The 20,828-nt window shown below is 45.9% G+C and overlaps 1 protein-coding gene across 2 annotated transcripts; it reads left to right on the forward strand.

The window, feature by feature from the left end:
• Window positions 1–782: 782 nt before the first annotated feature.
• LOC146668873 (STE20-like serine/threonine-protein kinase) lies at window positions 783–20,725 on the forward strand. Of its 2 annotated transcripts, XM_085408146.1 has the most exons (19): window positions 783–1,077; window positions 1,182–1,690; window positions 3,148–3,312; window positions 7,315–7,363; window positions 7,621–7,770; window positions 9,298–9,370; window positions 9,481–9,675; window positions 9,911–9,992; window positions 10,706–10,837; window positions 11,260–12,009; window positions 12,088–12,218; window positions 12,360–12,483; window positions 13,528–13,707; window positions 16,583–16,712; window positions 17,535–17,659; window positions 18,887–19,078; window positions 19,158–19,283; window positions 19,362–19,475; window positions 20,176–20,725. In XM_085408146.1, exons 2-19 carry the CDS (start codon window positions 1,541–1,543, stop codon window positions 20,320–20,322), a joined length of 3,015 nt encoding a protein of 1,004 aa, XP_085264272.1. In that variant the 5' UTR covers window positions 783–1,077; window positions 1,182–1,540; the 3' UTR covers window positions 20,323–20,725. The 2 variants fall into 2 exon arrangements, with proteins under 2 accessions (XP_085264272.1, XP_085264271.1); XM_085408145.1 differs by having other exon boundaries at window positions 783–1,690.
• Window positions 20,726–20,828: the final 103 nt, after the last annotated feature.

Consider the following 20,828-nt stretch of genomic DNA (forward strand, 5'->3'; position numbering starts at 1 on the left):
CACAAGTTTATTACTGACTTTGTTCTTCCTAATCTCCAACTGTACTATAAGGATGTTATCTTTGGCTATTATAATTTTAAAGACAAGGACAATGATGCTTTCTTTTTTATAAATTTGGTTTTATTTTTGGCAAAATTTCATATACACAAAAGCAAAGTCCTCGGCAGAAAGCCTGAACTTCTTGTATTAAAAATGGAACTTGCACAATATATAAGGACAATCTCCTCATCAAAAAACACGAAGGCTCTCAAGACTGTTAACATCTGTAACCGATTGAAACTGCTAACTTGATTTTGGCTCTTGCAAACTTTTGTTTATTTATGTTCCCCTTAATTTATTTAATTTTTTGTACTCACTTTTGTCTTACTGTCCTTGTCACTCTTTCTGTTCCTCATTGTACTACCACAATGTTATCTTTTATGTGATCCCTGTTTTACTTCACTGTATGTCTATAATGTGATAAATAAAGTTTAAAAAAAAATAATTCATTTTCGATTATTTCGCGACTAGAATCCTGGAAATAGCGGTTTTTCGGTCACGTGACCTTTAATCAACTTTTTCACTTTTCTTAAGTGCTAGAAGGCTTTCGTGTTTGTACAAAGTATTAAAAAAGGTACGTTAGCAGCATTTCTGTGTGTGAAACTAAATATTTCAAGGCATATTTTGTCTCGCCAATTCGGCGCGTCTACGTTTGCAGTGGCTGATGGGAAATGTAGTTCCACGAACACAAAGAACCCCGACCGTTCCGTTTATAGAAATGACAGAGACCGTTGAACGCAATAACACCACAACGACTGAGTAAAGCTGGGTGTGTCGGCTGTTTTCCTGGTGGGAATGCAGCACGGGAACCGTTTAACCGTCAGCTGTGATCGGTCTCTGGGACAGACGGGGGCAGCAGGAGACCGGAATCCGCGCGCCAACCTTCAGGCACGAGGAGCTGGGAAAGAAAAGACCACCGGCACGCGCACTCGTGGACGCGCACCGACACTAAATCCGCTAGAATACTAAAGCCGTCCCACACCAGGGAAAGATGACTGTTTTTAACCGTTTTAGCGAATAATAATACACGGACCAACCGTACGTGTTTTTTATACCCTGAAGCAAACTAATGAATTACTCCGTGGAAAGCGACTCGGTCATTTTGAAGGACTCTTATCCCGTGTTTTTTTGTCTTTTGGCAGAAGAAAGAGCTCCGCAGGGCTGTCGGGCCAGTGGGTCGCCAGGAGTTGGAACAACGACGAGCCTCCAGTAACACTTTTATTACTTTACAGCAACAGAAAATATTTTTTGGACGAATTTTAAATACTAGAAGACGTCTAAGTGATCCGTTGGTGTTTTCAGGCGTTAACAATGACCCGTGATGTGAGAAAGCGCGTTCAGTGGACCGTCCAGAACAGTGTCAAAGGCTAAGCTAGGTCTGAGAAAAGCCTTCATAGTCGTTATAACTAATGACACACATGGTCAGCCAAAGACCGACGCTGAATCCATACTTCTGTTAAAGTTGAATTCCTTCAGGAACTTTCCAGCAGAATAAACCACGATGTCGTTTTTTAATTTTCGTAAAATATTCAAATTGGGAGCGGAGAAGAAGAAGAAACAGTACGAGCACGTCCGCAGGGATGAAAACCCGGAGGAGATCTGGGAGATCATCGGTGAGCTGGGAGATGGAGCCTTTGGAAAAGTCTTCAAGGTAGGCATTTTGTGCTCCACCACCCATTCGTTGCTCTGTGCCACACGTCTCTTGCTCGGGTTTAATGATAATGTTTCCTTTGGAGTGTCTCGTGTTTTTCCCACTCGCATGAACTTTTGGTTCTGGGGGCACCCTGCCAGCAGCAGGGCCACCTCAGTCATTTCCACCCCCTACACCTGCTCTGTAACAGCCAGAGATGGTGTCAGGTAGAGTGCTGCTTTGATGCTGTTGTGCTGACAGGTTTCGGTTTGGATGTTTAGGTCCGTGGTTTGATTTGATCCTAGCTGGAGCCTCATTACCATGACAGACAGTAAATATTATCACACAGGAGTCCAACGCCAGGAAGTCTGCATGTTCTGTTTGCCCCCTTTGTTGCCGGATGCTATATTTGGAGACTTTTAAATAGTTGGATTTACCCAAGACTTCAGGCCAGTGTATCATACTTACGTTAAGCCTAATCTTCCTCCACATTCAGCCTCAGGGTTGCTAGTTTCCCAGCATTTCACCCGCAAGCCTTTCATCACTTATTTTGTCCTCATCTATATATTTCTATATGCTGTTGTGATATTTTAACTGTAAACTTCCAAACTTCCTTTTACAGGAGTTTGCAGGGATAATGGAAATTTGACCATGCCAAGTAATCCCCCACCTTTTTTCCATCAGTCTGTTCTCACATGTATTGCACATTTAATATTATACACCTTTAAAGGGTATAAAGTCGCCACCCCTCCATAATCCAGGTTCTGTTGGAGGTCTTTTTCTGTCAGACACATCACCGTGGTCTCTAATACTGTAGGGTCCTGAGATATGACTAAAGCTGTGTCTTTTTTGATGGATTAAAGTCCTAAATGATCAGATTAGTTACATTTGTTTTCTGTTGAAAGACAAACCAAAGAACTGTTGCATGTTTGTGCTGCACTTCAGAGTCGAGCTGCAGGAGATCCACAAATAGTAAACTGCAGTTTTATGTTTATACGTCTGGGCTTTGGGCCATCGCGGTTATGCATTACATCACCAGGGCAGTACCCACACTCTGATTCATAGAGCGATACGAGTTCTCCATTCTGAAGAATGGATTAGTATTAGTATATTGTAGGGGGTGCATCAGTGTTTGGCACTCAGGTCACCAGGAAGTGGCTGAATCCCATATCGCAACAGCGACTTCATCGAGAGCTTCCTGTCTGCAGAGAAGCCAAAACAAACAGGAGAATTTTCCACTTTGGCGAGACGTGTCACATCTTCTGCTGACACTTTCAGACCTGCAGCACAGCCCAGTGTTTGTTTGTTGGTTGTTGAGCCATTGATCTCAGTTTGAGGTATTTCTCTGAGGTCTGGGGTCAACAGCACTTCAGATCTAATATAAACCACCTCTGGCCTCCTGAGTCTTTAGGACAAGTGTCTAGAGGAGTGGAAAGTTACTTGTTCTCATAATTTCCAAAAATATTTTAATCTTACAGGCTCAGAACAAGCAGACGGGCGTCCTCGCTGCAGCCAAAGTTATTGACACAAAGACCGAGGAGGAGCTGGAGGACTACATGGTGGAGATTGACATCCTCGCCTCCTGCGAGCACCAAAACATTGTCAAACTGCTCGATGCTTTCTATTACGAGAGCAAACTGTGGGTGAGTAGAAGGATGTGCTGTGTGATCACTGTGTGACTGCCTGATGAGGGGGATTATGGGTCCAATACAAAGCTTGCAGAATCACAAATTAGAGACGGCTAGATGTCAGTGCAGCTTTTGGGACACACTGCTGCGTGCTGTCGGTGCGAGGCTCTTCCAGTATTCGCTGCTGTAGTTTTCTTATCAAAATGTGTGGCCAAAGTTCACACGAGCTGCCGAAACTAAGAGCCTAAAGTGCTGTTAATCATCATACTGGTTTATAATCCATCCGCTTATGATATGAGCTCATATTTAATGCCTTTGTTTTCTCCCCAGCTATTTATGTAACACAGATGAGTGTGTTTTGATGACATTTATAATTCAAGTGAAAAAAACCCATTTAGGTATTTTCACATCATAGAAGCTGATTTATGCATCGCTGTAAACACTGATGAGCTTTTCAGACGTGCTGGCAGCACACGTGACTGTAGCCTGAGGACTGAGGCCATGTTCCTGGATAAATGTGCTGCTTGTGAGGGGGACTCATAGCTTTCAGTCACATGACTGATGCAGAGTACTGGAGGGGGAAAATGTGCATTAGTATGACACTGGGAATCATCTGATTATCAGAGCCGATATTGTCTCTAGTTGTTTTAAGATTTCCTACGTCATTGGTGACGGCTGGATTGATGCTCAAATCGTTACTTTGAAGGAAGCCTAGACTCACTGTTGGCTATCTGAAGTGATTAAAGTCAGGCAAACGTTAATAATCAGCTGTAGCTGATGGGTGTGCTTCTCTAACAGGTCTGCGTAGGTTCTCAGTCATCCAGGTCCTGGTAGTAAACTGGACTTCTTTACATTTCTTGAAAGAAGTCCTGTCGCTTTCTTTCCCAGCTTCTTAGACTCTCTGGCAGAGACAAAGACTGAACAAGAAATCCTCAGCATTAATAAGGGAACAACGATGGCATTGGCTACAAAGATACACTAGTAATGACAAATGAACAGCCAAGTTATCAGACAGCCTCAGACGAGCAGAGAACATTCAGGAAAAGGATGAAGAGAAACCCTCACTGCTAACTAAACTAGCATTCCAGTGGCTTTCAAATTGCAGAGCAAAGCAGGCGCACCACAAGTATAAACGCTGGAAGCTCTTACCTAGACTGCATCACAGGAACTGCACAAAGTCAGCACCGAAGTTTAAGTTAAGCTGCGTGTGTGCACGAGCGCAATAACCAATGCAAATTGGGTTACACTAAACAACGCTCTTTATTTATAGCACATAAGGCAACAACTTCACCAGAGCCACTGAAACACTGCAGCCTGCTGATGATGAACTCAGTCACTTGTCAGTTATTATGATTGTGTGTTTCCATTAACAGATGGTAGCTGTACTACAAGCACCTTTCCTCAGTATTGGTTCAGCCATGCTGCAGCTATTGTGGCTGCAGGCTCACCTCAGTCATTTGGGAGCTTTTCAAATCCAAATAAAATATTCAGACACGTCCCCTGAGCTGCTGGAGCTTATATAGCCATACTCTAACAAACGTTTTTTGCACAAATCAAACAGACGTATGGGAAAAGGTAGCCTGCCACTTGCACCAAGCCTGAAATGTATAAGTTCATACTGAAACAGCTCAAGCACGTCTGATTTAAATCAGGAAATGTGAGTCTGCACTAACATTTCAAAGGAAGATTGGGCCTTCATGAGCGTTCGCGCTCACCTGTACATGTGAGCGTTCTGCCCTTTTCTTCCTTTTGTCCTGTGAACAAGAAGTGCCGCCTGATGGAGGCTGATGTCTGTCAGGTGCTGAACAGGTGCCACATTCATGCACAGAGGAGGTGCATGAATCATCCCACATTAACCCAGGAGGAGCTGGCAGGTGACGTTCTTGATAACTGCCTCGTGAATCGATGCCACCTGCTGACCTTTGTTTCTCTTTCACTGCGCTGTCTAAACTGAACACTTCCGAGGCTCTGCTTTGATTTCTGTGCCGCTTCCCGGCCTTGAACTTGCAGGTGAGATCACATCCTTCCTCTCTGTGCCACATGAATGGATTAGAAAGTATGCGGGTGCGCAGTTCTCCATGCATTCATGTATGTGTCAAATAAACAAATAGGAGAGGAAGCCACAGCCCTGGCCCACGATTCCTCTCCGCGCCGCCGCGACTGTGAGGACCATTGTGTGATAGCGGAGCCACTAAAACAACAACACGCCTACAGAGAAACACGAGAACCGTGTGTGTGCGCGCACAAGACCGCTCTGATACTGGAGGCATTGTGTGTCCTGTGAGGGCTTTGTTTTGGGAAGTGGAGCAGTCTTGAAAAGCTCAGCTGTCTTGGAGGGCTATTCAAACTTTACGTTACAACCCGTCTTTTTTCCCCCTTCCTCTGTACTTCCTGAAAGATTTTCCATTTTTAACCTCGAGCTGACCCTGTGTGAAAAGTTTGGGCCATAACCAACGGATCAACCACAAGTCGTTTCTCAATGGTTTCCAAAATTGCAGAAGTGCAGCATTACTTCCTCTTCTGTGGGTGTGGCGTTCAGCCAAATGTTCCCCAAATCTCCGCAGGTGTGTGAGTGAACGTCACACCACATGGCTGAGCTAAGCTCACAAAAGACGCTCCAGATGCTTTGTCTTACCTCCTGCACATCATCCTCATTGCTACCTGAGCCTCTGTGCCCAGAGATAATCCTGTTAGCAGAATAAGGTCTGGAAAGATAGCGATTAAGCAGGCTAGGTAGCAGCTGTGTGAAGCCTTTCCACAATGTGGCCCCAACTGGGCCAATCCTCTTACATCAGCAGCCATACTCAAAGCTCCTAAATGCCTTTAAGAGCTCAGAGTGTTTCATTCATGCAGGAGGCGGCGTTCATTCTCACAGTGGTTTCATCAGGGTACATGATGATGATGATGATGAGGAGGAGTAGGAGCTCTGCTGAGTGTTTTTAATGTGTACAGTGGATGTTCCAGTAATATTTCTCTGAGCCAGCGTCTGTTGGGCCATGAAGGTGTTCCTCAAAGTCATTTACAGTAAATGTAAAACTTTCAGTTTTATATGTAAGAATAAAATTGCTGTGACGTCTTCATATTTAAAAAAGAAGCCGCGTCCTGGGATTTAATAATGTTATAACTGTTAGTGTGCAATCCACCTTAACCAATAAACTATCTGAACGTCAAAGTGAATCAGTGAGGACGCAGAAGGAAATCTCATCTTCATCCTGTGTGAAGCTCAGAGATGATTAAGTGTGACCACCGCCCCGTTTAACCCGGGAGAGCGGCGAGGGCGTGGAAGTCTGAACCAGAACCAGGCTGGACCTGTTTCAGCACTGCTGGGAGCTGTTGGCATGAAGTTGATCACACAGAGGTGATCGTTGCCTCTTCACTTCACTTCAAACTCCTCACAACGGAGGAGGAAACTGTGAGGAGTGTGACATAAAGCAGAAATGCAGACTCCTCTTGGGATTGTTCACCTTTTACTTTAGAGGTGAACATTCTCTGCTCACACTTTTTCAAGTTTCATTGCAGCTTATCGTTAGTTTGCGATTATCAATGTGTTCCATGCAAACTCCAGACACCTGCTGGTAACCAGTGCAGTCACAGGGAGGTTTTTAGTGTAGCAGCCTCTTTGCAACAGCCAGCAAACCTTCTCCAACCAGTCACAGTGTTCCCAGACAGGCTTCGTTACAGTGACCGAGTCCTTCACCCTGACTACAGCTCCACCTCAGCTTCACAGGCGAACGTAGCTGTGAGTTGTGGAAATCCAGTCAAACTGCCCTCCATACTTTTTGCTGGCCCTGGGCCATCGGCTCAATGTTTATTATGTGGACCCCTGATGAGAAGCTTCCAGAGCCTCACAGCAGATTTCAGAGGTGACCGGGTTCGACCGGAGCCTGCCGCCTCGTCAATGACCTGCACTCTGTTGGAGATGTTCTGCAGCACTGTCCTCTCTGCACATACTGGTACACCGTGTGCTTTACATAAACAAATGCATGTGTTCACACTTCTCTTTCCTCGTGTTGGCAGATACTCATCGAGTTCTGTGCAGGAGGGGCCGTGGATGCTGTTATGCTCGGTGAGTCAGCATTCCCACGTTGCACACGGGTTATAACATTAAAGAAAGCTACTCTCATGGCAGCGCTAACCAGCTAAGGGAAAAGAGCCAGTTTTAAACTTGAGACATTTCTCAGCAGGCCACCCACATGTTACAGCGTTCTTCTCCAAGACACTAAATGCAACTTTAGCCCTCATTACCACCTATGATTAGGTTGCATTAGTATGTGAGGAATTGTAAGTGTGCTTTCATGTGACTCCCTCACCCTTTCCCCGCAGAGCTGGAGAGACCCCTGACAGAGCCTCAGATCAGGGTGGTGTGTAGGCAGACTCTGCAGGCGCTCGTCTACCTCCACGAAAACAAAATCATCCACAGAGACCTGAAAGCCGGCAACATCCTCCTCACGCTGGACGGTGACGTCAAGCTGGGTAAGGGCCAAGTGACACCCAGCTGTTAACAACAACAGTCCAGGATCGAGACTCTGACTCAGACCCTCAGTTCACGGATGTTTAAAATGGAGAGGGAGAAACCCAAGAAAAGAATTTGTGCTTGTTTCTCATGAGAAATCATCAGTTCAGTCTGACATAGATGAACCAGCATGAAAACTGTTGTTTTTTATGGCATCATCTAGATTTTTCCTCTTTTTAATCTTTCTAATACAAGAATCTTGGATGATCACGTGACTTGTCTCATGACTCTGTGCAGCTTGTTCTAACAGTTTTTCCAGAAACACAAATATTTGCTAGAAATTTGACCTGATTTTTTTTCTGCTGGTAACGACATGATGACCTTGTGTCTCTGGAGGGAGGAGAGATGGTCACAACTAAAGGGAGATTTGTTTAAACTCCTTCGATCCTGCTGGTGCTTTGAGCTTCATTGCTAATGTGGTTTTATCTTTATGATTCAGAGAGAGGCACAGCTCCATCCAGATGTTTCGTTGAATATCTTCTGGCTTTTAGTATCTTCTTGTATTGTCGATGATGATGATGGAGGGAGTAATGATGTTGGTCGACTCCCACGTCAGGAAGGTGTATTTGGGCCGTTCCCATCAGCGTTACGCTGACATCAGTAATATGATCAATGCAATGACAGGCTGATGGTTACTCACCATGCTGTGGGAATATTCTTCAAACGCTTTGATTTGTTCTCATGCCGAGTCAGATTAACTTGTCAGGGACTGTTTTAAGCCTCATTGACTTCTCATTTTAACTGTCAGCTGTAGTTTGGCTGCACAGCAAAGGTCAGCTAGTAAACACCCATACACACCACTCACAACACACCACATACACACTAACAGAAGAGTGTGTGCAAAAGTTGTTAGTCTGCGATAAAGACTGTGCCTGGTTCAGTTCTTTCACACTCCTGTCCAAGCTCAGACTCTTCAACATGTTATATAACAGTTTCACAGGTGTGTGTGTGTGTGTGTGTGTGTGTGTGTGTGTGTGTGTGTGTGTGTGTGTGTGTGTGTGTGTGTGTGTGTGTGTGTGTGAGCGTGTGTGTTTTTAAGCGTGTATTCATATCTTTGTGGGGACCAAAAATTGGAAAGCCTTTGTAACAGCAGAGGCTGTTCGCTGGAGCTGCTCAGCGTCTGGGCCGACATCCTCAGCAGATGCAGCGCTGACGCTTACTTACACGGGGATGAGTCACTGGGGAAATGACACACAGCAAGCATTTTGTCCAGTGACATAACACACACAGAGGTGCCTGTGCATCTGCCTGCTGGGACGCAGATGAGCGTGACTCACTCATGATACAAAGAATGATGCCTTCATGCACGTGTAGCTGCAGGATGAGGTTTTATGTCGTGTTCATGCCCAGAAATCTGTGATTGAACCTCTCAGGACCCGTTTTCCGTTTTGAACATTTGGCTTTTGAGGCTGCATTTGGAAAATAAGTGATGACAGTGACATTCCTCTGGCTAATTTCTGGTTTTGCTTGAATCACATGACTTCCAGCGGACTTCGGTGTGTCTGCCAAGAACACCAAAACACTCCAGAGAAGAGACTCTTTCATTGGAACGCCGTACTGGTGAGTCAAATGTAAAACAAAAAAGCTTTTGCTTATAAAAACTGAAACACACGCATCAGCACTAAAAAGAGGGGAGCTCAGATTTCTTTTCTTCTTGTGTCTAACTCCAGGATGGCTCCAGAGGTGGTGATGTGCGAGACATCCAAGGACCGTCCGTACGACTACAAGGCTGACATCTGGTCCCTCGGGGTCACCCTGATCGAGATGGCACAGGTTGAGCCGCCAAACCATGAGATGAACCCCATGAGAGTTCTGCTGAAAATAGCCAAGGCCGATCCTCCGACGCTGATGCAGCCGTCACGCTGGTAAAACACAACTTTGCTTCTTACTTCCTGCACATCTTCTTTATTTATGTTGTTGGATTTTTTTTACTGCTACCACAAAACCATAACCATATTATTTCTTAAAGTACACACACACACACACTTAAATAAATAAATTCACAACTGTAGAAACCAAAATTATTTTTGCGTCAGGCTGTAAATGTGAACTTCTGCTGTAAATCTGGAGTCTGCATCATTTTATGACTTCCACCTTTAGGTCTCCAGAATTTAGCGATTTCCTGAAGCGCTGCCTGGACAAGAACATCGACAACAGATGGAGTGCGATGCAGCTTCTGCAGGTACCTTTGTTTCAAACATCTCTCCAGCTAAACCCCTGAGCACTTGTTTTCTTTTCCTTAAGCCCCACACCTGGACACTCCCCAACCCCTACCCACGGCCCACCTGCCGTTAGAGCGTAAGCTGGCCGGCATCTGTTTACCTGCTCGGCGTCGGACTGACTGTCCCAGCGAGGCTCATCCCCGTGTGCTTGAGCTGACGTCAGCAGAGCGGGCTTTTCTTTTTCCAAAGGGTTTAAGGTGCTCGGCCACGTCTGAGCCACTTACTCACAGAGAGGACACGTCGGTACACACCGGAGCACGCCGAGGCTAACGGATTGTTCTGTGCGGACGAAGAGCTCAATGGGCTTGAAAATAGAAAATAGCGGTCTGCCGCCGATGAAGGTTTTGATATCAAAGAAGTTACATATTCTCAGGCCGGCGATCGAATATGTGCAGCAGGTTTCTAAGCCGAAGAAGGTGAGCTGTAGCGTTTCTCTCTGAACAGCGTGCTGATCTGTTTGTTGGTTTTTGCGCTCGGACCGCAAGAAAGAAGAAGGGTGAAGAGTAAAAGCTGAAATGGTTATTTCAGGTTGTTTTGATGTACTGTGAAGAGTTTGCATCTCGGTCGGCAGTTAAAATGGAGAGTTTACCACAACATGTTCCCCCCACTGGGTGCTTCTTTTTTAAATAGTCTTTATTTCCTGTTGTGTTGTTTTTCTTTCTCTTACGAGCAGCATTCATTCGTGTCCAGTGTGGCGGACAGTAGGCCACTGAGGGAGCTGATCGCTGAGGCGAAGGCTGAGGTCACCGAGGAGATAGAAGAGCACAAAGAAGAAGAGGAGGAGGAAGAGACAGAGGCACGTCTGGTGAGTGGATATGGAACCTGTGCTGCACTACTGTGAATCTGTGTGTTTGTAGGTGTGACAAATACGTGAAGCTTAATGCCAGAAAAGAGCTTCCTGCTGTTTCATTTCTTAACTTACAGCTGCAACTGCAACTTATTTCAGTTATAAACCAGTGATTGATCTACAGCTTGCATGAAGTGCCTTACTTGGAAATGCATTTAAAGGATAAGAGGTGCATGCAAGTTTTAATGTCCTGCTGTTGCAGTGAAACACAGTGAGCATCCTTCTTTTTAGTGTTAGTCTGTCTGCACAATCACACCGACTGTGGAGGAGAATCTGCAACGTTGTCTAATGCAGCCAGGATTTTAGTTTATAAGGAGAACGGTCACAGTGAGTTCCAACACAGTAATTTGTCTCCATTTCCTCCTCCTCCTCTTCTTTAGGGTCATAAACGCGCTCCTTCTGATGTCAGCGTCGGCAGTTCTGAGGATGAGAAGCTCCCCCTCTCTCCCTCCAGCTTGGAATCAGTCCCTGAGAAGGCAGAGCCAATTCTTCCTTTGCCCATACCTGCTGATCTCCCTGTGGCCAACCACGTGGTGAGCACCAGCTTCGTAGAGGAACCTGCTGCTCCTGCTCCTACTCCCACTGCAGCAGAGCCTGCAGAGGAGGCATTAAACACTCCAGTTAAGGATGAAGAGGCAGAAAAGAAGCCGGTAGAGGAAGAAGTCCCAGAAGTTCCTCTGGCTGATATCTCCCCACCAGAGTCTGAGCCGGAGACACCTGCTAAGGAACTACAGCAGCTGGAACTAGCTGTGGAGGATGAGAAGGAGGTGGACACAGCTGAGGATGAGGAGCGCTCAAAGGTCACTGAGGCTTCTCAGGAGGAAAAGACGCCCATCACAGAGCAAGCAAACACTCCAGCAGAGAAGGAAGAGGAGGAGGAAGATCGGTACAAGCATCTAAAAGTGACTCTGACACTACCAGATCAAGATAACGCTGTCCTGAAGGAGGAGGATGGAGAGAAGCCCACAGAGAAGGATGAGAAGACGGTGCCAGACAGAGCGAAGGACAACAAAGAGAGAGATTCTGATTCTGGAAACAGCTCAGCTGCAGATAACAGCAGCGTAGACCTGAATCTGTCCATCTCAAGCTTCCTGTCCAAAGCAAAAGAGGCTGGATCTGTTTCCATACAGGTAACGCACACAGTCCACACACTCGCAATGACAAAATGTCACAGAGGCATCTAAAAACTCGCCTCTGGGGTCTTTCAGGACACCAAGCGGCAGAAGAAGACGCTGAAGAAGACTCGCAAATTCATTGTGGATGGAGTGGAAGTTAGCGTCACGACATCAAAGATCATCACAGACAATGACACCAAGAACGAGGAGATGAGATTCCTCAGGTAGTCCCTGCTTTTGCATAAACGGCAGGCGCCACTTCAATGCAAATATTATGAAAATGAGTCATACAGGCAGCTTAGAGCACAACCCGACTGTGTCACGCTAAAAAATGACACGTGATTAACATCCTCCCTCCTCCTCAGGCGACAGGAGCTGAGGGAGCTGCGTCTCCTGCAGAAGGAGGAGCAGAGGGCCCAGCAGCAGCTCAGCAACAAGCTGCAGCAGCAGAAGGAGCAGATCTACCGACGCTTCGAGCAGGAGACCACGGTCAGTCTCTCGTAGGCCGATTGTTATTCATCTCTGTCTCTCTTCCACAGCATGTCTTTATCCCGTCTTCCTTCTCTCACCACAACCAGCAGATGGCCCCGCCCCTCCCTGAGCCTGGTTCTGCTGCAGGTTTCTTCCTGTTAAAAGGGAGTTTTTCCTTCCCACTGTCGCCAAAGTGCTGCTCATAGGGGGTCATATGATTGTTGGGTTTTCTCTGCATGTATTATTGTAGGGGCTGCCTTACAGTATAAAGCACTTTGAGGCGACTGTTGCGATTTGGTGCTGTAGAAATAAAATAACTGAATCTAATTTGCCTTTAAACGTGATATAACTATAAGAAAAGCCGTTAAAGTTTAGGCCTCATCTGACCAAGCACGCTGATGAGTTCTCCATAAAGAGGAAGGATTTCCTGCATCAGTGTTTCAGAAACTGTCTTTACTGTTTGAACGCTCACATTTTACAGCCTCACACCTGCAGTCGTGCTTGGACGTCGGTTTGCCTGATAACCTGCATACGCTCGCTTTATGCGCCGAACAGCTCAGTGATGATTAATGTTTTAAGGTCCAGAGTTTTGAATGAAAAGGTGAAATATGTGGTGTGTGAGCAGAACAGATACTCCTCACACTCTGCAGAGGAATCTGGATCTTTTTGCAGAGCTCTCCTTGCATCTCATCACCGTTTCTCCTGTATGTTTAAAATCCAGCTCATTGTGTGGTGAAGTCAAATTTAGCTTTTTTTATAGTCAGCATAGAAAATATTCAAATGAGTCACGATTTGTCGCACACTATTGGCCTGTGTTAGACCTGTGTTCCTCTGTGAAGGCCACCCGGCCTGTTTATGGGGCAATAACACAGAACCTGCAAAGCTTGTTTCCCTTCCTGTGAAGGTGCTGCAGGAAAAGCTCAGTTCACTGCTGGAAGTGTTGCACCTGATAGTCTTTTGTTTTTTTATCTGATGCAGATACTATTGCAGGTTTAGTAAGTAATATATACGCTCACGTTTGGATTCTCCATCTGAGGTGACTGGTTCCCGTCTGTCCTCCAGAGTAAGAAGCGACAGTACGACCAGGAGGTGGAGAACCTGGAGCGGCAGCAGAAGCAGACGATTGAGAGGCTGGAGCAGGAGCACACCAGCCGGCTCAGAGACGAGGCCAAACGCATCAAAGGCGAGCAGGAGAAGGAACTCGCCAAGTACCAGAACGTGCTGAAGAACCGCAAGAAAGAGGTTAGACGCGTCTGCGTGCCTTTCACCTCCACACGTAGCCCTCAGAAGGACGGGATAGCTTTCTATTTATAGTAGCTTGTTTTGACATTTGCAACCTACCCCATCCCCCACCCGCACACACACCCACTTCTCTGATCTGTCTTATAACAGCTTGCGTAACCTGCGTTTATCTTGGTGAGGGTTAACTCGGTCTACGCTGCCACCTCTCATTTACTTTCTCATCGAGTCCTAAACTACCCGCAGCTTTTTCTAATTTTATTTCCATGTGCTCCTCGCAGCTGGAGTTTCTCCAAAGGGTTGTGAAACAGCTTAAAGACGATATTATCCAACCCCGTCTGTGGAGTTTGAAATCTTAAAAGCTGTTTTGAACTTGAACTTGTTCTTCAAAGTAAAAAAAGTAACAGGAAGTTGATATCTGACTTTCGTCTTTGAAATCCTGAGCCTGCTGTACCTGACACGGGTTCAGAGTGCTGCGATCCACAGGGAGCGGCTCACGGTGTGATTCAGTCCTTTCAGATGTCCTCGTGTACGTTGTGCAGGATGTGAACATTGCTCTGTGTCACTGAGGCCTCCTCAGATCATTTCTGGACTTTCATCTTATAATATTTAAATAAAACTCGACTGAAACTGTTTGGAAAAGCAAATCAGGCAAAGATACTTGTTGTAAATTCCTGTATTTAAAGAACGTTTTAAATCTTCTAAAATGACTCCAATCATCTGAACGTGACTCAAAGTCCAAAGTTCAGCTGCGGCTGGACTGGACTTTAGTCTGTGCTAACGCTTCCATCACAGGACGGTGCACCAAGTCACGTCCTGCAGACAACATACAGAACTGATGTCATGCAAGACGCTGGCCATGTTTTTAGCTAACCTGAGCGTAACAGGCGTGCAGTCACTTAATGATTAGTGATAAGTAACACAGTAATAATGTGTTAAAAAAATGTAATTCAGTTAAAAATGAACCAGGAGGCATCAGCACGGTGGAAAGTAGGGCTGGGTGTCGTCACTGATTTCTAGAATCGATTCGATTTGAATCTGGGAAATTTTGCCTCACACAGTCAGAAATATTATAATTCAGATCATGCATCAGTACATTTCCATATTTTTATATTTATAAAAAGAAAACTGACACTTGTGAAACTTTGTCAAAGGTGTGAGCATCACAGCGAGGCCTTTGTGTCAAAGCAGCTGCGGATAAAACACAGAAAAACATGAAGGAGATTTTCCTGGTCTGGGATTTATACAAATATTCTACAGTAGATCAGAAACGAAAGAAAACCATGAATCAACACATGAACATTACCTGATGCTGCTGAAGTGAAGCAGAGCAAAGTTACAGACGTTTGATTAGAGACAGTGTTTTGCAATTTTGGATAATTTTAAAAAGGAAAAGGAAAAAACGTCGGCCGACAGCCTGTAAACAGGTAGACTTGTGCGTAACAAGCAAGCGAATAATGAAGAAAACAGATTTTTAGACTGGAAACTTTTGTTGAAGTACAGAGAGCGAGCGAGCTGTGCATGAGTGTGATTTTTATCATGGTGGAACTAAAAACCTGCAGCTCAGCGCAAAAAGGGCGTGAACACAAAGCGCGGAGCCGCCGAAACATCAGAATCAGCGAGCTGTCGGCTTTCAGCCCCGAGCGTGACCGTGCCGTCGGGTGAGAAAGTCACATCTCACTGATTCTGATCCGTCGGCGGCTCCGCATTTTGTCTGTGCAGAATCCGTGTTCCTGCTCTCATTTACTGTTTTAGCTGTTTGGTGAAATTTTGTGAGGTTTAACCTGAGATTCTGGCGTTTCAGGCAAAATTATTTATATTGAAAAATCGATTCAGGATTTTAATGAATCGATTTCACGTTATCCAAGCTAGAATCGATTTAATCGATAATCAAAACCACCCCTAGTGGAAAGGTCCAGTTTAGTGACTCCAGTTAGCAAAGCAGACAATCGTCAGCACCAGCCAGACGTGGCAGCTCTGTGTCTTTCAGAGCAGGACGAAGAAGAGCTACTCGAAGTTGTGAAACAGCAGAGAAACGAACTCTAACTGGAAACACGAAAAACTAGACTTCAGGGAAAAAACAGCTGGAACCGATTATGTGATGTGCATGTAAAAGTATCATACACAGGAAACGGCGCTAACAAGCCCTTCTTTCATCTCGATCAGAATTAAAACTTCACATAATTATTTTATTCGTTTAGAGCGAGCAAACTGGAACAAACACATGAAATAAAATCACTCTGGTGTCATTGCTCAAAATGAAATGCAGTCCACTGTATGGATAAAGACATAAATATGTCTGCTCTGTTTTCTTTAAGAGCAGCTCATTTTCAAACGTTTGTGTGTCACCGTGCTGGAGTCAAAGATCATCTCCTCTCTGTTCACCGGGCCAAGTAGGTCAGATTAATGTGACAGGCAGGTGAAATGTCCTCTAAGGACAGCTGCAAGTGTCTAGTTCATCGGTTCAAACCACACTTAGCCTGTGACAGAGACACACACGTGCGGTGTATTTATATCCTTGTGGGGACATCTCATTGACATAATGCTTTCCCTGGCCGCTGACCCTAACCATTAAAAATGAATGCCCGACCCCGACCCTGACCCTGACCCTACACCTAACCATAACCTCATTGTAACCCTGACACTAAAAGGCCTTCAAACTTGTGAGGCTCGAGGGCTGTTTGTCCCCACAAGTATAGTAAAATACCAATTTTTGGTCCCAATGAAGATGTTAATACCCGTCCACACACACACACACACACACACACTCACTGTCATGTGTGAATGTGAAGTTCCCTATTTAAGTCGTCCAGGGCGTTTGGATGATGATCACATGCTCTGTGATTTGCTGACATCATTTCTAATCTGGCTCATCCAGGAACAGGAGTTTCTGCAGAAGCAGCAGCAGGACCTGGACAGCGCCCTGAAGAAGATCATCCAGCAGCACAAACACGAGCTCGCCACCATCGAGAGAGACTGCCTCAACCACAAGCAGCAGCTGCTCCGAGGTAAACGTTCGGAGACAGATCACCATCTAAGGATGGACTTTAAAACGGAAAAACAGTTTTAGTCTTTTCCAACGCGGTCTGCTTGTCTGAGTCATGTGCACAGTGTTAAATTCGTCCCACCCGCAACAAATACTTCCTGTTTTATGATGATAAGCACAACTAAACGTAGTACTTAAACTTAACTAAGCAGATTACGTCTGGGTTTGAGTTCCCAGATGGTTTGGATTTCCGTGATAACGGCAGAAATCACTCGTATGGCTGAGCCTTGGAAGGTCTCACTGCGACCATAAGCTGCACCCCCCCAACAGTGTTTTTCTAGTTTTTATGACTGTTTATAAAATAAACCCGACTCAAGAAAGATGAATGTTAGTATTATATAACAAAGAGCATTCCTCCCCTGAGATGGTTCCTGCTGTGCCGACACTGTAAACCGCACTCAGACTGATGTTAGCAGCTGTTTTCACCTCAGAACATAAAAACTGAGGTTTCTGACCGTCACCCCTTCCAGTCAGAGCGAGGTGGACGGCTGCCCGTTGGCACAGACTGGGACTTAATCCCATGATTAATATTCCAGGAGCGGCACAAATAACACTTCTCAGAAATGCAGGTCACGGGAGGCTGCAGCTGTGCTTCAGGAGCTCAGGACGAGCTCCGGCTGGCAGCAGAGGTCAAATGTGAACCGTCATTAGTAAAGTTAACGCTGAGGTCTGGAGCCTTTTTCTCTAAGAAGGACAGATCTGGAGCTGCTTATGTAGTGAAGCCTGTGAACGCTTCCTCTGTGCACTGCTTCAGCTTTGTCTTTTGATCTGTGTCTGCGTACAGCACGGGAGGCCGCCATGTGGGAGCTGGAAGAGCGCCATCTGCAGGAGAAACACCAGCTGCTCAAACAGCAGCTCAAAGACCAGTACTTCATGCAGAGGCATCAGCTGCTGAAGAGACACGAGAAGGTACGGCGTGGATGCTGCTGCTGGTTCAGTTTGTTAGGTGACCTCAGACGTGCACGGAGAAACATCGTCCACCTTAAAAGGACGAAAATCTGTCAGGTTCTCCTGATTGAGTCACTTTTTAGTTATTTGATGTTTTTTCATTTAGGTCGAGAAGCTAAAGTGTTTGACTCGAGCTCTGTGTAAGAAAAACTGATGATTTAACACCGTTATTAGGAAAAAGGAATAAAGGAGGACAGATGCTTCCTGGGGCTAGTCAGGCTCGTCTTGTAGGGGTAACCTCCGCCTTCACTGGACGTTTGCATCAAACCCACACGACAGATTTACTAACCAAAGTCATCCATCCATTCTCTTCCGCTTATCTTGTCAGGGTCACGGGGGGGTGGAGCCTGTCCAGCTGTCTTAGTGCGAGAGGCAGGGTCACCAGTCTGTCACAGGGCTCACGCACACAGACAAACATTTGTACTTATGGGCAATTTAGAGTCACCAGTTAACCTAACCCCACTAACTCCACACACAAAGACCTCAGTCTGATGGTGGGATTGAAGGACCCTCGTGCTAACCACTGTGCCACTGTAACCACAGCCGGTCCTTCAGCTTGTTCTCGAACCCCGAGAGTTTTACTTCTACTCGGATCCCGTTGATTCTCTTTTAGTCGGCACGAGCTGCATCTAAGGTCAAGGTCCAATTTGTTTATATAGCACATTTCAAACAGCCAATGCTGCACAAAGTGCTTAACAATATGAAAATGGCATTAACGTGTGAGGCTCTATCACCACGAGATCTGAGAGTAGTCCGTGGGATGGACAGGATGAAGAGCGAGTCAGTTTAACACTGCGCTCCCTTAGAGACTAAATGTCCAGCTTTTGAAATTCTGCTGAAGGTCACAACAAAACTTCACAGACACCGAGTGGCTCTTCCCACTAAATCCAGTGATTTCTAAACTCTGGCCTTTTGAACACATCAAATCCTCTGAACATCCTGTTCAGCTCTGTTAGAAGCTGAGTCGCTGGAGTGAGTGTAGGATTGTTCTTGAGCCAACTGCTGACGTCCTGCTGAACCCGTCGTGACTTTATCCAGCCTGTTCCTCTCTTCTCTTTGTGCTTCCTCTCAAACTTTTCCAGCCAACTTTACTGAAAGATGCACAAAACTCTGTCGTCTTTCTTGTTGCTACGTTTTATTCTATCTGAATGAAAACCCTCATGAATGTGTTTCACGTCGACCGTACAGGAGATGGAGCAGATGCAGCGCTACAACCAGCGTCTGATCGAGGAGATGAAGAACAAGCAGACGCAGGAGAAAGCCCGACTGCCCAAGATCCAGCGCAGCGAAGCCAAAACCCGCATGGCCATGTTCAAGAAGAGCCTCCGCATCACCGGAGCCATCATCAGCCCCGAGCAGGAGAGGGAGAAGGTCAAACAGGTGAGCCGCCGCCTTCAGCTCGGAGAGTGAAACGTTCCCTCAAAGAATTCCAGCCTTTAGTCAATAATCGCGTCTCCAGTTCGCAGCTCAGGAAGAGAAGAGGCAGAAGAACGAGCGGCTGCACCAACAGCAGAAGCACGAAAACCAGATGAGAGACCTGCAGCTCCAGTGTGACGCCAACATCCGCGAGCTGCAGCAGCTGCAGGTCGGCTCCGGTAACCACGCCAAAGTCCCGTTTGATAAAAGACTGCAGTAAAATAACGTAACTCTGTTTTTGCTTCAGAACGAGAAGTGCCACCTGCTGATCGAACACGAGACCCAGAAGCTGAAGGAGCTGGACGAGGAGCACAGCCTGGAGCTGAAGGAGTGGAGGGAGAAACTGCGACCCAGGAAGAAGGTAACAAAACAAAACTGAAACAAAAGGTTTTCTGGTGAACCGTTTGAACCTTCTGGGGTGGCGACATCACGGGCGATACGAGGAAAATCTAATATCGCAGTATTTTATTTGGCTATATCCTGATACATGATATATATCATGAGCTGCTGCAGCTCGTATCACAGCTGGTTTACTCAAAGGTTTCTTTGGTGTGACGTTCACGTGCTGAGTTTAAAACACTCTTCATGTTGCAGTGCATGACTTTTCAGCCTCTGGAATAAATACTTGGCTCTGCTGCCTTTTGTGGCAACAGTTTTACGGCATGCGTTTCAAATGATTGCATTTTGTTCGACATCTGAAATCCAAACGACTCCCGATGTCGCCATGTTTGTCCCTGTGTGGAAGGATAAACACTGGGTAGAGCATTTTCCGGTCGGGAGAAACAAAACTCAGTGAATTCTGTGCAGACAGCTTAATATTTGCATGGCAACCTATTCTCAATATTTACAATGACGTCATTTTAACCATCGTTCGTGGAAAAACTCGCGATACATCGATTCGATATATCGCCCGGCCCTACACGTAACGTCTAACAATGTGTTTAGGAAAGATTTAAAGGTGTAGACTGTGCGTCGTATCACCTCAGTCAGGTGACCCCACAGTTTACCTGAGGCTCATTACACGAAGGAAACTGAAGCATTTCCATGTGTGTGCTCTGCAGGCGCTGGAGGAGGAGTTCGCCAGGAAGCTGCAGGAACAGGAAGTGTTCTTCAAGATGAGCGGCGAGTCGGAGTGCCTTAATCCCTCCACCCAGACCCGCATCTCCAAGTTCTATCCGATCCCCAGCGTCCAGTCCACCGGCTTCTAGAGGACACGACGTCTGCACACACACGGACAAACGAACGGACGCACCGACGGAGACGGTGAAGACGGAGCCGTGCTGCCTTTGACCTTTGACCTCTGTTTTCTATCAGGATCCATTTGAAGGAGAGTTCGTGTGAAGTGCTCAGTCCAACCTTCCTGAAGTATTTTTCTAAACAGTGCAGTGCCTGCAGAGTGTCTGCATTTAAATTCAATTAGTTCCCAATTTTATTTGCTGCTCGACGTTTTTCCCATTTAGATTTTTGCACAAAGGAAATGATGAAAACTAGTTTTACCACTAAATCTGAATAAATAAGATCAGTAAGCATCACTTTTAAGTGATGATGAAGGAGAATGTATTGCAGATAAAAGAGGAGCCTCCTGTCGAAGGGCTGATGACGTTTGATGAACGTCATCAGCCCTTAGCTCGTGATCTGATGCATGACTTTAATGCAGCGTTTAGGAACTTTTACTGCAGGTTTTTCTTCAGAATGCCTTCAGTCTTGAGCTCAA

The sequence above is a fragment of the Rhamphochromis longiceps genome, linkage group LG6, assembly GCF_057381845.1.
Source record: "Rhamphochromis longiceps isolate RC_006_pf linkage group LG6, R_longiceps_female_GT1.1, whole genome shotgun sequence".
Lineage (NCBI taxonomy): Eukaryota > Metazoa > Chordata > Actinopteri > Cichliformes > Cichlidae > Rhamphochromis > Rhamphochromis longiceps.

Excerpts from the sequence above, each read along its gene's own strand:
- LOC146668873 (XM_085408145.1), top strand. The coding sequence starts at position 1,541 with ATGTCGTTTTTTAATTTTCGTAAAATATTCAAATTGGGAGCGGAGAAG. Across the intron at positions 12,484-13,527 it reads GCTTCGAGCAGGAGACCACG|AGTAAGAAGCGACAGTACGA; the intron begins GTCAGTCTCTCG and ends TCTGTCCTCCAG. Across the intron at positions 13,708-16,582 it reads TGAAGAACCGCAAGAAAGAG|GAACAGGAGTTTCTGCAGAA; the intron begins GTTAGACGCGTC and ends TGGCTCATCCAG.